Source organism: Diabrotica virgifera, chromosome 2, assembly GCF_917563875.1.
Source record: "Diabrotica virgifera virgifera chromosome 2, PGI_DIABVI_V3a".
Classification (NCBI taxonomy): domain Eukaryota; kingdom Metazoa; phylum Arthropoda; class Insecta; order Coleoptera; family Chrysomelidae; genus Diabrotica; species Diabrotica virgifera.
The window spans coordinates 273102978-273120789 of record NC_065444.1 but is presented as its reverse complement, the minus strand read 5'-3'; the positions used below and the strand labels follow the sequence as shown (position 1 = coordinate 273120789).

Genomic DNA, 17812 nt, shown 5'->3' with positions numbered 1-17812 from the left:
CGGAGTTTATCTGTAAGTATACCGTATGTTATTAATTTTTACCATATTCTCCGGCTATCTCGGATTTTCGATAACCCGGATCGGTCGTGGTCCCGATTAATCCGAGTTATCGAGGTTCCACTGTACTTGATTATAAAAATGCCACAAGAAAATAGCTTCAGAACAACATCATCATTCTCTTTGCCTTATCCCTATGCGGGGTCGGCTTCCCTAATTGCATTTCTCCACACAATTCTATCTTGGGTCATATCAATGTTAATCCCCTTTACCAACATATCCTGCCTTATCGCCTCCCCCAGGTCTTCTTTGGTCTTCCTCTCCTACTCCTTCCAGGAATCTGCACTTCAGCTATTCTTCGTATTGGGTGATTAACGTCTCGACGTTGAACATGACCAAACCATCTTAACATATGCTCTCTCATTTTGGCATCAATTGGTGCCACACCTAGACTTCCCCTAATATACTCATTTCTAATTTTATCCTTCTTTGTCACTCCACTCATCCATCTAAGCATTCTCATTTCCGCCACATGCATTCGTTGTTCCTCTTTCTTTTTCACTGCCCAACATTCAGTTCCGTACATCATAGCCGGTCTTATGGCTGTTTTATAGAATTTTCCCTTCAGCTTCATTGGAATTTTTCTGTCACACAACACACCACTCGCTTCTTTCCACTTCATCCATCCAGCCCTAATTCTACTGCATGCATCTTCATCTATTTCTCCATTACTCTGTAATACCGATCCTAGGTACAAAAAAAAGTGATTTTTTTAATATGTTATAGCCTTATTCCTTGACAATATCGCTATAATAATATTGTTGCTAAACAGGTAAGTTTTCATTGTATACCGGGTGTACGAATCAAACTGTGTTTTTTTCTTAAAGTTTGCATCAGCCTGTGGAAAATTCTAGCATTTGTAGAATACTGAATTTAAAACCTAACTATAGCCTCATGCTTTCTCAACATTTTGTTGTTTGATTGATTCGCTTATGTTGGATAATAATAAGTTAGGTGCTTTAACAACTAGACATGTTTTTTATTAATACAGGGTCCTTTTAAAAAAATTTGGCAAAGTTTAAGGGGTAATTCTGCATGAAAAAATAATGACAGTTTTCTTTATAAACACATGACCGCAAATGCGTCGTTTCCGAGATATGGGGTGTTGAAATTTTTCTGACAAACTGACGATTTATTTATTACTTTCAAACTGGTTGAGACATGCACATAAAATTTGGTGGGTTTTAATACGTAGTGATAACACATTTTTTGGCATGCAATTAAGCATTTAATATTCACCATTGGTGCGCATACGAGTAATATGATGGCTCATATTACCCGTATGCGCGCCAATGGTGAATATTATATTCGTATTTGTATGTCAAAAAAATGCAATAACTACGTCGTAAAACCCACCAAATTGCATTTGCATGTCTCAACCGGTTTTAAAGCAATAAATAAATCGTCAGTTTGTCAGAAAAATTTCAACACCCCCTATCTCGGAAACGAAGCATTTGCGGACATAAGTTTATAAAGCAAACTGTCATTATTTTTCATGCACAATTACTCCTTAAACTTTGCGAAATTTTTTTAAAAACACGCTCTATTGATAAAAAGCATGTCTAGTTGTTAAAGCACCTAACTTTTTTATTATCCAACATAAGCGAATCAATCAAACAACAAAATGTTGAGAAAGCATGAGGCTATAGTTATGTTTTAATTTGAGTATTCTTCAAATGCTAGAATGTTCCACAGGGTGATGTAAACTTTAAGAAAAAAAAAGTTTGATTCGTACACCCGGTATATAATGAAAATTTATCTGTTTAGCAACAATATTATTATAACCATATTGGCAAGGAATAAGGCTATAACATACTAAAAAAATCACTTAAATCGGACAACAGGTTTAGGAGATATAAGACATCAAAAATTACCCATTTTTATGGTGGCCGGTTAATTTTGGTCCAGAGTGTATAATATATCTACGAATATAATCTGTACAATTTATAAGACTATACAAATCAAAGAAAATACCATTTTATAAATGCAATAAACGCAATTGATTTGTTTTTATGCCAAATTGCAAATAAAATGTGACAACTGTCAGATTTAACTAAAATGTCATGTTAGAATAAATGTGTGTTATCACGGGCTTACCTTTTTTTCTATCATTTGTGACGCACTGAAAAATGCCTATGAAAAGGACAATACTACTTTACCTCTTGGTAGTATGGATAAAACGCAAGAAAAAACATCCCACTGTGAGACATACAAATGTAGAGTGAAAAAAATTGAGAACATGTCTTGAACCCAACATATTTAGTGCTTCTTCTTCTTCCGCATTCACCGGTTCCTGATCATCATGGCTATTTGCACTTTCGAAACTGCTGAACGGAATAATTAGACTGATGTCATTCTGAATCATTCACGAAGGTTTCGCAGCTAAGACATTTTTCTACGTCCAAAAAGTTGTAAAAGTTATCAAGTATTGTAATATTTCTGGTGTTCGAATAAAGTATTTTTAAAGTAGAGTAACAATACTATTAATTACTGTATTTTTTGTACGGAAGAACAAATATTTTGAATAGTTTCATGACAGTCACATGACATGACATACATGAAAGTCACAGGTGAGAATGGACCGGATTAGTCCAAGCCTAGCAACTAGGTACTCGTGTATTTACAAGCGTAGCGTTTACTGTATAAAATATATAATACGTTACCTCTAAACTCTGCAGACACTGTATATCATCTGGCAATTTGGTTAACTGATTTGTTCCTAGATTCAATTCCACCATATTTGTCCATGTTCCAACGTCAAGTGGCAAGGAAGTGAGTTGATTTTCTTTCATATTCAATTTTGTCAAATGTTTGGCTCTCGAAAAGATTCCATAAGGAATTTTGTCAATTTGGTTGTGTTCCAAATTGACAGAATCCACGTTGACGAACTGCGAGGGTCCTAGAGATGATTTAAAGATATGTGAACGTAATAAATAAATTAAGCTAAAAAATATTCAATTTCTAAATTAAGTAAACATACATTTTTTCTAATTAAAAGATTCATCTAACTTATCATCAAGTGAACTTAACTTGTGTAATCTGATTGTATTACGATTTTCAAGTAAATAAATACTATTGGATTAGAGACTAGATAGAAAAAAAAAATACATTTTTTTTTATAAAAGGACAAAGTAAAATTTTTTTTAGGGTTTTCAAGAACATCGAGAAGAGTTCAAAAATGTAAAATCATACAGGGTGGTGCTCCATTGCCAAAAGATAAGTTTGTTACACCCTGTCAATGCGGGTGGCCCTGTATATTTGAAAATATTTTTTAAAAATATTTAAAAAGTACAGCCCTATCTATGCCATTTTTTATAGGGTTTTCAAGAACATTGAGAAGAGTTCAAAAATGTAAAATTATACAGGGTGGTGCTCCATTGCCAAAAGATAAGTTTGTTACACCCTGTCAATGCGGGTGGCCCTGTATATTTGAAATTATTTTTTAAAAATATTTAAGAAGTACAGTCCTATCTATGCCCCAACTTTTACCTTAACATTTTTTTCATATCTCTTACGATAAATGCCTCGCACTAGTGCCGTAGGTACCCTGTATGTATGAAGATGTTCTCAACCTTGATATGGCGCACCTCAATGGCTGATAGTGAACATCGTATGCATATATAAAATGGGTGTGAATAAGATATAACCTATCTGTAATCTAACATTGCATAGGGTCTACTGCTATGCCATTACTTTAGATTTGTTGATTAAACATGATTTATAAATACACACATGCACGCACACTCTTATACATAAACACACACATACACAAACTTGTTTACACATCATACAATCAGATTTATGCTGTAACTTCTTGCTCTCCGAACTCTAGGTAAAACACAATTGCATAGGCGTAACCAAGGGGGATTTGGGGGTTATAACCCCCCACATTTGAATGTATTTTGAGGTCTATACGCTTAACACCATTACTATTTCATACCCCCCAGAGACTACCAAGTAGTTGTAACCTCCCCCGTAGGGTCATCCTGATTACACCTCTGCACAATTGTGCCCAGGATCGACTGTGGAGTGTGCCTGACAGTATTAAAATTAAATTAAATTAATATTAATATTTATTGACGGAAAACTCCATTTTACAATTAAAATTAAAAGTCAAAATTAAACATTGAACACAAGTTAACTTACATTACTTACAATTAAACTAACGACATCAAAAAATTAAAATCAAATTAAAATAATTCACGTGAAATAGTCCTTTTAAAAGCATTTAGTGTGACTCCCATAAAGTCTATATTTGGAAACTCATTTACACTAGAAACAATTCTATTTAAAGGCATATTTTCTGCATGACGTGTATTGCACGATCTAGCGGATAGCAAGGGACATCTTCTCAAATTCCTAGCTGGAACATAAAAATCTATTCGACCCAGAATGCTAGGTGCAAGAATAATACCATTTAACACCTTAAATACGAAATTAAGGTCAAAGTATCGCCTGCGATCCTCTAGACGGTGCAAATGAAACATCTGCATGACCTGACTGGAATTCAATTGCATTCCTCTAGTACCTAATCTATACCGCAGATATCTAACGAATTTATTTTGAATCGATTCAATTCGATATTTGTGATTCTCATAACTTGGACTCCAAATCACTGAACAATACTCTAGTAATGAACGAACATAACTCAAAAACAATCTCACAATTACAAACAAATTATTAAAATCATATGACATTCTGATGACTAACCCTAATGTCCGATTAGCACACGCAATAATGGCATCATAATGGTCCACGAAACTTAGCTTACTATCCAGTAACACACCTAAATCCTTAATTATTCTTTTTCTCATGATCATCTTTCAGTGCGTCACAGTTTTTCGATTTCTTTCTAACGCATTAAATTGTATGTGACAGAAAAAAAGGCACGTCGGTGATTACTTCTAGTTCTGTGATTATTCTAGTTGTCGATAGATGGCGCCATAATTAAAAAAAATAATTTTTTTTAATTAGATAATAATATTACAAATATAATCTGTATAATTTATAAGACTATACAAATCAAAGAAAATACCATTTTATAAATGCAAGAAACACATTTGATTTATTTTTATTCTAAACTGAAAATAAAATGTGTCAACTGTCAGATTTAACTAAAATGTCATGTTAGAATAAATGTCATAAATGTGTATTATCACGGACTTACCCTTTTTCCTATTATTTGTGACGCACTGAAAAATGATCATGAAAAGGACAATACCTAAACCCTAGATAAATCCACATCTCCTATCTTGTATTTAAAATTTGCATCCTGTCAAATAAAAGAAAACAAGAGAAAAGGCAGTTTTCGTTTTTATTTGATTCAGAGTTGGACCACCATCTATAGATAGCTATTTCTGCCTCTCAGGCCTTATCAATGGAGCTATGTAGTCACAACTCTGAATCAAACACTAACAGGCTAAGGGAAATTACCGCGAATGCAATAATTCAAACAAAATTGTCAGTGAAAAAAGAATAAAAAGAGATGGTTTGAGAAATTAGTGATACTTCTGTGATTGTAAATAATAACATAAAATAACATAACAAAAAAGGAACAAGGGGCAACTCCGGTCGTGATATCTTATCTCTGCCCCAAATATTAAATGCGATAGATGTTCATCACCTGACGCGTTTTCTTTAAGCGATAATAATTAATAATTGGACTTCCTGTGGCTATCAAAATACTTTATCACTGTTTCCTATCAATATAAGCAAGGTTATTTTGTTTACATATATTTTTAAAAATTAAAATATATTATTTAACTTCAATATGGAGTAAGTTATCAAAAATACTTGATATTATAATCAGATGAACAATGATTCAGAAGCGATGTCAACTAGGACTTTGAAGATGACTTTCAACAATGCCATTTAATGTCCAACTTAGTTGGTTGCAAGTCACCAAGTAGGGCTTATGATCAATTTAATTACATATTATTTGTAAAGTATTGTTGAGAAAAAGAATTGATATGATTTTAAAGACTTGAAATTTATTTAAAAAAATGTTATGGATTTGATTCAGTCGTCAGATACGAAAATGCCACAGAACCTCTAAAAATCATACCAACAAGCTGATGTTTGCTGAGAATGTAAATTTTGGAACCCCAAATAAAATACAATCAAGTTTGCCACTCTTAACCCCAGGCTTCACCCTAAAACCCCCCTCGTAGCAGAGAAAACGAAAAACATTGATTTACCAAGAATCTGTACATCGCAGAAAAGAATGTTTCAAAGAAGAAATGTAACTGAAATAATTTTGAACAAAAATGTCTTTGTGTAGAATCAACTGTTCTCTCAGAAACAATGCTTGAAGTGACTGGTGATTACTAGAGAGCGGAATATATGCAACACAACATTACCAAAATATGCGCATATATATGCATTACTTTTACTACAAATATGCAGGTATTTTTTCTAAATTTGTCTAAATATGCAAATGCATATTAAAAATACTCAAAAATAAAACAATATATTAAATATAAACTATGTTTAAAAAATTCAACCTACATTTATGTTTAATACATATTTATTTTTCACATAAAAACAAATGAAATGACACACAAAAACTGATATTATAATTAAATTAAGAAGCTAAATTATAGTATGAATTTATAATCAAATATTTTTCAAAATTTTCAACTAGCAACTTTTGCCTTCTATCACTAAAAACGTGTTTGGACACAGAAAAAGTTCGTTCTACATCTACTGATGTTATATGACAATATTTTAATTTAGGCAGTAAACTAATTTGCCAAGTCGTAAGATCTTCAGAAAAGTTGCCTTCAAAAATACGTACAACTTTCCTCAAACAATCGAAGCCCTCATTTTTTTCTAAAACATTTTTTAATTTATTTCTAATTGTAATCCCTGTATTTCCGGGAATTTTTTGACAATGAGCAGAAAAAGTGTTAACAAGACATGATGCTTTTGTTTGTCAGTTCCTCATTTAAAAAATGAAATGTGAAAATGAATGTAACTTACGATTTTGGAACAGGCCTTGCAAAATACTTTGTCTCCACTTAGCTTTAACTCGGGAAAACACGTTATCCAAGCACTTTTTTGAGTGGTAGACATATTTAAGTTTAATATATACCAATCACTTGAAAAACACTAAATACGATACAACGTTTACTTTAAACAAATGTTGGCCGGAAACTGACAAAATAAATATTAGACCCTTAAAAGCAGGTAGGTACCTACGACTTGCTACGCTAATAAAATAATATTTTTCTGGGAACACCCATAATTGTTAAATTCAGGTAGTAATGGGAAAGTCCAGATAGATAATAATGAGCGATAGATAGATAAATAATGAGCTCGTTCATATCGAAGTTATAAAATTCCAATTAAGAGAGGAAAATTTTAAACTTTTATATAATTTATTTTTAAAATATGCAAAATAAATCGTGTTTAGCTTAAATATGCAATGTTGTGTTTGTTGTCTGAAAATATGCAATATATGCATCTATATGCACTTTGCATATATTCCGCTCTCTAGTGATTACGAATCCCAGTAATTTTTTTTAATAAAATTTTGTATCAACTTGTCGGTAAAAATTTGATATCTTTTTATCAGAACGTCCTACCAACAAAAATTAAAAAAAAAATAACTGTGCAGCTTTCGTATGCAATTTTTGTATTTTGCAGCAAATGAAGTCAGTTTCTATAAAGTTGTTAAATAAATAAAATTTATCACTTCCATTGACCAGTCACTGTGGAATTTCCATTGTAAGAGCCAAGTCTTCAAAACCTATAACATGAAATTTCGATTTTGATTTTTGACAACAAATATGAGGCATTTGAAATACGTATGCCTAAAAAAACAATATTTAAACTTTCACATTACAAATATGATGTAAAAGGTTTAAAATTCCTTCATTTTGATTGCACAAGTAAGTTAGTTTTTTGAAACTACACCGTCTTCGTGGAAGTATTTCCCATAATGTGAGATCTTAAACTAAGCGTTTTTAGGCATATATTTTAAATGTCTCATATATGTTGCAAAAAAATTAAAAATCGAGATTGTTTTAAAGATAAAGGCTTTAACAATGGAAATTCTACAGCGATGGGTTAATAGAAGTGATAAATTTTATTGATCTTATGAGAATAGTAAAAAATAGCAAAAATCGTGATTAATTTCTTTAACAGCTTTATAGAAACTGTCTTTATTTGCGGCAAAATGCAAAAATTGCATACAAACGCTGCACTCTACAAATTGCATACAAAGTGCTGTTTCTGAGAGAACCGTTCATTCTACACAAAAACTGCTAATAATCATTTTTGTTTAAAATTACGCAAGCTACATTTCTTGTTTGAAACATTTTTTCTGCTGCATACAGATACAGATTCCTAATAAATATATGTTTTAGTAGGTAGGTCATAGATACCGTGGTTCAGAAACAAAGTACACCCAAATGTCTAATTTTCAATAAAGTATTGAAATTTAGCACTTACCTCCTGATGGATAAGCAGAAAAATTATTTCTGGAAAGAGTGATATTAGTAAGTTCACTTAAGCTCGATAACAGTCCTTCTGGTAATTGAGAAATTGCATTTCCTTCAACATTAAATTCATCCATATGTTTACAATTGCTCAACGATGGAGGGATTTGGGTTAACCTGTTGTATCTACAAAAGAAAATGTTGTTAAAGGATTTACAAATATTTTTTCTATAAATCGATGTCCATTTATGGATTTGTAACGATAAATGGACACAAAAATGGAGAATCAGGCTAAATCTACAAAATGATCAGCATAGAAATTAACTGCTTCCAACCATGTTCCTCATCGTCTTAAAATGGGTTGCGGTGGCAGTGGAACAGCAGGAAGCATATCTCTTATAATATTGTATTCATACAGGTGATTTCAGGAATACATTTTTGACACTTGCTATTAAACTGTTAACTAGTGAAATTTTTTTTCTTATTTCCTCCTCAAATCTGTTTATTCCATGCTCTAAACATTGGGAATATTGATTAGTAAACCTTGGTGTTTTAGACATGAAGGAGTTGTGTCCGTAGTTTGTGCGATGGGGTCTAACGTAAAAGGGTTGATTTAGCCTCATTTGTCTACTAGGAACATGGAGGCTAATTTTCTCCAAGAGTTGAGGACCAAAATTATTGGAGTGTAGTATACTATAAAACATTGTGAGATCCTTATGAATGCATCAGGTTTGGAGAGAAGTTATGTTGAGAGACTTTTCCATATTTGGATGGCGTTATGCATAACTCGACCAAGCGCCAAAATATAATTTTGAGATAAATGGCTTCAAAGTTTTTCGTTTCTTGGTTGCTTAATGGTCGCTTAATGGTAAGTGGATTAATGTCGCTTGCTTTAATTTTGTTTTTCTTAGTAACCGTTAATGTGACAATAACAGGGATTTTTTCCAAGATAGTTTTAGCTATGTGTCACCAGAATCTGCTGTTATCTCGATATTAAAGAAATGGCGCTTGGTCGAGTTATGCATAACGCCGTCCATTTGAATAGTTAATTTCATCAACCCTCTGGTTTTGTTTAAATCTTAAGAACCAGTGTTGAACTCTCTCAATAGCTTGAATATGGGTGTTATAGTGTGGAGACCAAACACATGAACAGTAATCTAGGTGAGGTCTCACACGTGAACAATACAATATTTTGTTTGGAAAATGCAGTGGCAAAAATGAATTCAATTCTGGAGGCTGTTTATAATTATTTAACATTAAACAAGTTAAAATTAAATGTATCAAAGACAAAAGCTCTAATTGTAACCAGTAGATATAAGTATAACAAAATCAATATAAATAACATTAATTTATCCATAAATGGTGAAAAGATTGAAATAACAACAACTATTAAATACTTAGGATTTTAACTTGATAACACTCTTTCATTGGAAGATCATTTTGTTTAGGTATATACACAAAAAAATCAGCAAGAAATTATACTTTTTTACAAGAATAGCAAAAAATTTATCTTTAACAACCTCATTTTGATTATTGTGCATCAGTCTTATATTTGTTCAACCTAAATAAAATGGGGCAACTTCAAAAATTACAAAATCGTGGTATTCGTATGATATTAAGAATGGGTCGATTGACACCAATAAAGTTAATGCTGAATACATTGAACTGGTTTTCGGTATATCAAAGGTTTCAATATTTTGCATTGATTTTGGTTTATAAAATTAAAAACAATATAGCTCCCGATTATTTTCAGCAATTTATTAATTTTCCTAATATACACATACACGATACTCGAAATAAAAATAACATATATTTTTCTAAAATGAATTATAGCAGCTCAATGAATTCATTAATATTTAGAGGTTTCAGAGAATTTAATGAATTGCCTAATGAATTAAAAGACTGTAGGACAGTTAAAAGTTTTAAAGATAAATTAAAGGTTTTCCTTAAAAATTTAAAGTAGTATGTATTTGAATTGGCGGAGAACGTGCACAATATTTTTGTTTATTTTATTGACTTTTATTGGTTGGTGAACTTGTTAATTTGATTATAATTCGTTATTAATTTTGATTATAATTGTTATTAATTTATTATTTTTTAATTTATTATTACATTTATTTTTTTATTATTTAATTTTTTTATTGTGAATCATTGTATTGATTGATTTTCTTTCGTTTTATATGTAAAAAATGTATTTAAGTTAAATTTGTATATTAGGTTAAATATTTTGAAATAAAGATATCTATCTATCTATATTTTTATGGATGGGATATTAAGAAAGTCTTTAGCACAACGTTTAATAAACGCTAAAAGTTGAAGTGATTTTGAGACAATAGATGAGATATAGGGGATGTAGGATAAGCTGCAATCGAGCACAACACCTAGGTCTTTTATCTGAGATACAGAGTCTAAAGGACAATCCTTAATAGTATAGATATGATTTGTAGTAGTTCTATTTCGACCAAAAACCATTAAGTGACACTTTTTAACATTAAGTTCCATTCCATTGCTATCACACCAATAGCCCAACCGATCCAAATCAGATTGTAATTTTAGATAGTCACCATCATTCTCGATATTCAAATATAATTTTAAATCGTCAGCAAACATTAGGAAAAAAGCAAAGTGGAAACAGGCGGCAATATCATTAACATAGATATTGAATAGAAGGGGTCCCAGATGTGACCCTTGTGGTACTCCTGAAGGTACCTTGAATGTAGAATGTAGAAAATGGGGCGGCCAATAGAGCCTGATACACTGCGACCTTAGTAGATCTATTGTGTTTCCCCTTTCTTTTAAAGCACTTCATCTAGCTTAGTCCTCTTAATGAGACTTAACAGCCTTGATAGTGGCCTTTTCATGTAGCCTGGTGCTTCCGGTTTTTCCTCACCGAGTTCTAGAAACCGCATTCGTGCGAGACCTTCGCAATGACACAGAACGTGTAGAGCGGTTTCCTCTTCTTCCAGACAGAACCGACAGGTGTCCTCTTCTGTCAGGCTTATGAGACTCAAGTGTCTATTGAGTCTACAGTGTCCAGTCAGCAGACCCACTATCATTCTGACAGTGCTTCGACTGCGCGAAAGTAAGTCTGTTGTAAATTTAGCCGAATGTCCTTTGATGAACTGTTTGGCCTGCCTCTGTCCTGGGGAGTTGTTCCACCATTCAAGAGACCTCTGTTGCGCCCATTTTTGTATAGCTGCTCTTTTTATCGTATTTGCAATTCCAAAGACGGTTCCGGACCAACCAGTGGCGTAGATGCGCCTTCTCGGGCCAATTCATCGGCCTTCTCGTTGCCACGATAACCCTTATGTCCCGGCACCCAGGCAAGTGTCAATCTGTTTCGACTTCCCACCTGAGAGAGGACACTCAAACAGTTCCATATCAGCCATGAATCGACCTGTACTGAACTGATTATATAACGATGGAGTCGTTATCTAGATTTCGACTGATTAGTTCCATAGCGCACCTTTGTATAGCAGCTACTTCGGCTTGAAATACGGTCGCATATGTCCCTAGACATACCCGGACTTCCGTCCTTGGTTTTAAGCCATATATTCCAGCCCCTGTACCTATATCGGTTTTGGAGCCGTCCGTATACCATATTGAGTTTGCCATATTAAGGTACCTTAATTTCAAACGATTGAAAACATATTTTTTGAAATTAAAAAAAAATTTGGGCGTTAATGGATTAAAATTACATTGTTTCTAGTCTTCTTACCTTAAACCTAGTCTTGTCAGTTGCTGGAGTTGCCCAATAGTATCAGGTATATCTAAAAGTTCGTTATGTTGCAAATCTAAAGTAGATAAATCCACACATTGTCCAATCTCCACTGGCAAATGCTCCAAATGATTGTGGGAAACATCAAATGTCAGCAAATGAATCAAGCACCCAATACCTGGCGGCAATTCTCTGATCTTGTTTTCCCGCAGACTTAACATCGTCAACGAAGTTAAATTTCTAATTTCATCTCCTACATATCTAATTCTATTAAACCGTAAGAACAAGGTTGTTAGGGAGGTCAGCTTATATACGACATCTGGTATATCATTAAGTTTATTGTGTCTCAAATCTAAAACTTTCAACGATCTTAGATTTTCAAGGGAGTCGGGTAAAGAAGTCAAAGAATTTTCACTTAAAGCTAACGTCTGGAGGCTGGTCAAGCAGCCTATCTCATTTGGCAAACACACAATCTTATTACCATACAAGTAGAGCTCAGACAAATGATGTAGATCTCGAACAGTAGGGGGTAACAAGGTTATGTTGGATTTACTTAAATCTAACCGCTTCAAACCTTCTTCCCTGCATCTTATAAACTCCTTAGATACATCTAAATCTGCCTGAATCGGCTGCTTGTTCTTTTTGGCTGTAGGTTTGAGTTTATTGGACTCTGGATGTTTGACTGTCACCACCTTTGGTCTTGTAACGTCCCCCGCAAGAGACCCAGAAGAGAACTTTTTCTTACTGACATGTTCCAAGGTTCCAGAGGATTCAGCTTCAGGCATGTCTTCAGATGAAAGCAAGAGATCCCCACTGGCTTGTGACATTTTCTGCATGGACTAAAAGTTAGCCATTATGTTTTGTTTACAAGTGCTGTAAGTCGTATTTGAAGGTGTGTAAGGTCATAGCGTAGCACTGCACTTTGTCTGAATGGAGCGATACTGTTTTATGTCAGTTTTGATTTGATACACTTGACCGAGGATGTATTTTTTGTGATACAGGTGCAACAGTATTTCGAAGGACGATTGTGCCTCCGCCCATATAAACACTTTACATGGATTATGGAAGGTTTTCACATATATGAAGTTAGTCACAAAAAGCTAGAGTTGGTATTAAAGGAACGATAAACCACAGAATAACAGCTTGATTTCTTAACAGAAAAATTTTCTCTTTTATTTGCAAAGTCTAATATATTTTCTGCACATAAATCATTTATCAAATATAATTCTTTAAAATTGTATTCTTCCCGTTAAAGCCCCACATGAGCCCAGTGATGTGATCACTGCATGAGCCCCACTATAAACGGCCCTCTATTTGACAGCTCAACACTGTTGCCAATTCTAATACGACGTGCGGATCAAATAAAGACGGCCATGGACGAAGAAATGATTTATATAATTTTTGGAAAACTGGTCAACTGAATTTCTTTTGAAATGAACATATCATATTTGATGTTGTTCCTGAATTGTCTTTAATAATTCTAGTTTTGCGATTTATATATTTACCACTGAAACTGCTCGTATAATTTTCTTCGTTAGTGACATCTCTAGTTTGAAAGGCTCATGGCATGGCACTTAACACCACTTAACACGAAGTTAGCAATAAAATTCCAAGACCTGCGACAAATAAATTAAAAAAGTCTCAGAATATTGATAGAGAGCACTTTTGTAAATTGATATGTAAAAACTATTTTCTATATGTAAAAGATTCTAAAGCGCATTTTAGACTTTAAATGATATTTTTTCGATATATGGACAATGACGTTGTTTCTCATTATTGAGACTAAGAAATAATAATTATGTCCAATTAGAATCTTTGGAGTTTGAGATTTTTTATTACACGTTCCACGGGGTTGGGAGCATGGGAACTGGGATCATTTGTCTACAATTTTACATTCTTGTCATATACATAATTTGAGTAAATGTTTAAATAGACCTTTAATTGTCTGACTCATTTTCCAAGAATTTAAAATTTGTAAAGAGGAAATAAAAAGAATACGATGTGCCTAATATCTTAGCTACTGTTTTTAAAAATCAGTTAGTAAAGTAGTTTATATCACTTATTTTCAATAAGTAAAAATGCAATTTAATCTATTTTGGAATATGTACACCTGGTTCAAAAAAAAACTGATACGACTCTTGACGCGTATTTTGTAGAAAATTGAGCAGTGTATTTTGAAGGATAAATACCTAATGTTTACATACTGTCAATGTCACTGCCAAATCTTAAAATTTGTCAGATAGCTTATTCTGTTCCACGGTTATTAGACTTTATTATTAATCTTTATTATTAATACTTTCTCCGCAACTGAGGGTATCTTATCAACTGTATTGTTTTTAAACAATAGATGATAAAATAAAAATATTGACAGTTCAAAAATGTGAACATTATTGCATTGTGTGTGGCCTAAGTTTGGGCTGAAAACTGAAATGTATTACATTTTTACAAAATTTTGGAATGTTTAATCACGTAGACCAATTTTAACAGTTGTTTTCAATACAGATTTGAATCATCTACAAATAGTTTCTAATGTCTTTTGATGTCAAATAATTAGGGAAGCTGGAATTCAACAGTTTAGAATTTTACATTGAGTTATAATGCAAAATTGTGTCGCATGTCAAAATTCTCAATGTATTTTAATTGTATTCATTTTTTTTTTTCGAATCCTGAGAAAGTTAATAAATATTTTTGAAAATTTTAAACTCAGAATGAAAGACTACATTATTACCGAGGGCTGAAAGTCCCTGAAAACTTCTATAATATTTATTTTAATAAGTTACAGGGATGAAATTAAAAAAAAAGTGTGATATTTAATTTCAAATATTTCATTCAATAGAAACTGCTTGTTTATTCTAAGGGGCTTTTCGCCCTCGGTAATAATGTAATCTTTCATCCTGCGTTAAAATTTTTCTAAAATACTTATTAGTTTTTTCATGAATCAGTTGTTTGTTGTTTGTTTATTTTATTATTTGTCTGTCATAATAAATATAATGTCAGATCAATCAAATACACTGCTCAACATGATGAAATCTTACTAAGAGTCGTATCAGTTTTTTTAGGAACCGGCTGTACATACATACTATGTACCTACATACATACTTCTGAAATAGATTGATTTTAAATTTAATTTGATTGAACCTTTAAAACTGAATACTATAAGTTTAAGTGCAATTTGTTGGTTCATTAGGCTGACTTTGCGAGCTGTACAAGGTTTTGTAGAAGACAGTCTTCAACTATCTTTGTTATTTTATAATATTATCTCTTCTTTATTATTGTTATCTTTAACACCCAGTGTTTTTCTTAGACAATTTAAGTCTCGTTTTTTATTACTTAGAAAGGAATAAATTTAAAGTACATATTTTATTCTCCAAACAGCTTCAACTATAAACTATAACACAGCATATGTATGTTTGGTTGCCTAACCCAAGATCTTCGTATCTCAAAAGGTATTTTCCAATGACATTTCATATTTTTTTTAAAGTGACATTTCAGCATATTTCTGACACTTATCATTTGGCGTATGTCAACCTAAAACAAGTTCACCAATTTTATATGTATTGTAAATATTATATTAGGTAAATATAATATTAACAGTAATTTTTTAAATAAAAAGTTCGTAGTATATTTGTGTTACACATTCATATGGGTTTACCCAAAAATACAAATATAGAAATTGGGAGTAAATTCAAACAAGAATTTTAAGTTGGTACAGCTGCAAAGATATTTTCAGCATTTATCATTGATAGAGGTCGGCGATTCCTAATATTTTTAATAGTTTTATTTTGTGATATTTTATAATTTTTAGTTTATAAATTGGATCATAGAGATACATATATGAATTTTAATTTTCATGTAATATGTACTTGCTTCATTACGAGAAATAGATAATTGTTATTAAAGAATAAAGAACACATTTTTGAAGTTATACTTCTTTAGGCGCGATAGAGAGTGAATTTTTATTATTCTGAAACATTTTTATATTTAATGTATTTTAAATTAAATAAATTACAAACATTCTTCTTTTTGTATCAATTAATTTAAATCAAAAAATTTTTTCTTGGCCACCCTGTATAAATAATTATATTAATGTTTATATTACCGAACAGAGAATTGAATAACCTTTCAAATAAGCTAGCACACGACCCCTATTCTCATTTTAAAAATCATCGATTACGTCATCACGTCCAGATGGATGACGTCACTATGATATATATGTCAAAAAATCATAATTTAAAAATTTAATTCTACTGGTTTCAGGACTTTTCCTTAGAGTCGCTGGCTTGCGAAATAACGAATTTATTCCAGACATTTGCACTATACTGTATGTTAACAGATTGTTTTGTTTGTTTTTTTGCGATTTATTTTTACTTCGTTTATTACTTCTGAATTTTTTTATTTGTTTCCATGTTTCCGTTGATCTGTTATATCCAGTGATATGGTAGAGAGTTATATCATCCTCTCTCCCACATCACTGGTTATATCCTATCGTGATGTCTATGTCTCTGTACATTCTCTCCCAGCATTCGTTCTTCTCGAGACTTATTCTTTGCTTGACTTATTGTCTGAGGGTAACATATTCTTCTCGTGTTCCTGAGGTTCCTTTTTCTTGTAAACATTTAAAATATGTATTCGATTTTTAATGAAATCTTTGAAATCAACAAACTATTAAAAAAAATAGTTATAATGAGCCACGAAAATTTTATTGATGTTGGTTTATGTAACAGTTATATCAGCGATAAAATCACAGCTCTTTATACATCTCCCATCCCTAGCTTTAAGTTAGGGTTTTTTCATTTATCAGTGCGGGAGTGGTGCTTCATGCTCGTCTGATTGTCGTGTTGTGAGATGTGTAGAGCGACGTTTCGGTAATCGTAGGGAAAAGGAAAACCCGTGTTTTATCAAAAAAATGTACACAACTCAAATCTAAAGTGATTTTCTAAGTGAGTGTTAGTTGTAAAATTATGTGCGTTGATTAGTGGTAGACATGTTTCGGTGCATACCCATTTTTAAAGGCTGTAACAGGCAAGTGGAAACTGTTGATAAGAGACATTGTTCTTTAATAAATGTTCCCGAGGAGATATTAAGGTATTCTAGGAGCCTAGAAGAGCTACTTTTAGACTCCAATAGGATACAAGTTCTTCCGAAGGTGAGTGAACCCGATTATTATTAAATTTATAGTTTTTAAAAGGAATTTTACTGCTAGCAGGAAGAGGGGATACATTTTTCAATGTTTCTTTATTTTTCCTGATACATTCATGTGTATTTCTTCGTGAACTATTTCGAGCAATCGTATAATACATAAAATGTTTACTTTTTATGCTTGTTTTATTGTTATTTTACAATTTTAATTTATGATTTATTACCTGTTATAGTGGTAGAGGTAGGGTAATGTCAAAAGAGTTAAAATAGTTTTATTGAAAATAGAATTTGCTCTAAACATCATATGAATATTTATTAGCTTAAGCAATTATGTGATGTTAATTTGCATCCCACTCCTCATACCTTGTTGATAACCTATGACTGCACAACAACTGGTCTGGATATTCTATGATGAATATTATTGCTCATAAATTTATTTTTACTGCATCAGTTGACT

General features: G+C 32.2%; 2 protein-coding genes across 8 annotated transcripts in view; one reads left to right on the top strand and one right to left on the bottom strand.

Annotated features, from left to right (window-relative positions):
* Positions 1-13374, bottom strand: part of LOC126880630 (leucine-rich repeat protein soc-2 homolog) — a 32123-nt gene extending 18749 nt beyond the window's left edge. Inside the window, exons 1-3 of the mRNA XM_050644650.1 lie at positions 12217-13374; positions 8512-8684; positions 2721-2956 (exon numbers count right to left, since the gene is read on the bottom strand). Of these exons, the coding sequence (XP_050500607.1) occupies positions 2721-2956; positions 8512-8684; positions 12217-13052 (1245 nt within the window). The 5' untranslated portion in view covers positions 13053-13374. The remainder of the gene's footprint in view (positions 1-2720; positions 2957-8511; positions 8685-12216) is intronic.
* A 3649-nt stretch (positions 13375-17023) lies between these two features.
* Positions 17024-17812, top strand: part of LOC126880627 (protein lap4-like) — a 506864-nt gene continuing 506075 nt past the window's right edge. For all 7 annotated transcript variants that reach the window (XR_007696657.1, XM_050644639.1, XM_050644640.1 and 4 more), the window contains exon 1: positions 17024-17362. Coding sequence is in view for 6 of the 7 variants with exons in the window: in XM_050644639.1 (XP_050500596.1) it covers positions 17201-17362 (162 nt within the window). In the remaining variant the exon portion in view is untranslated. The remainder of the gene's footprint in view (positions 17363-17812) is intronic.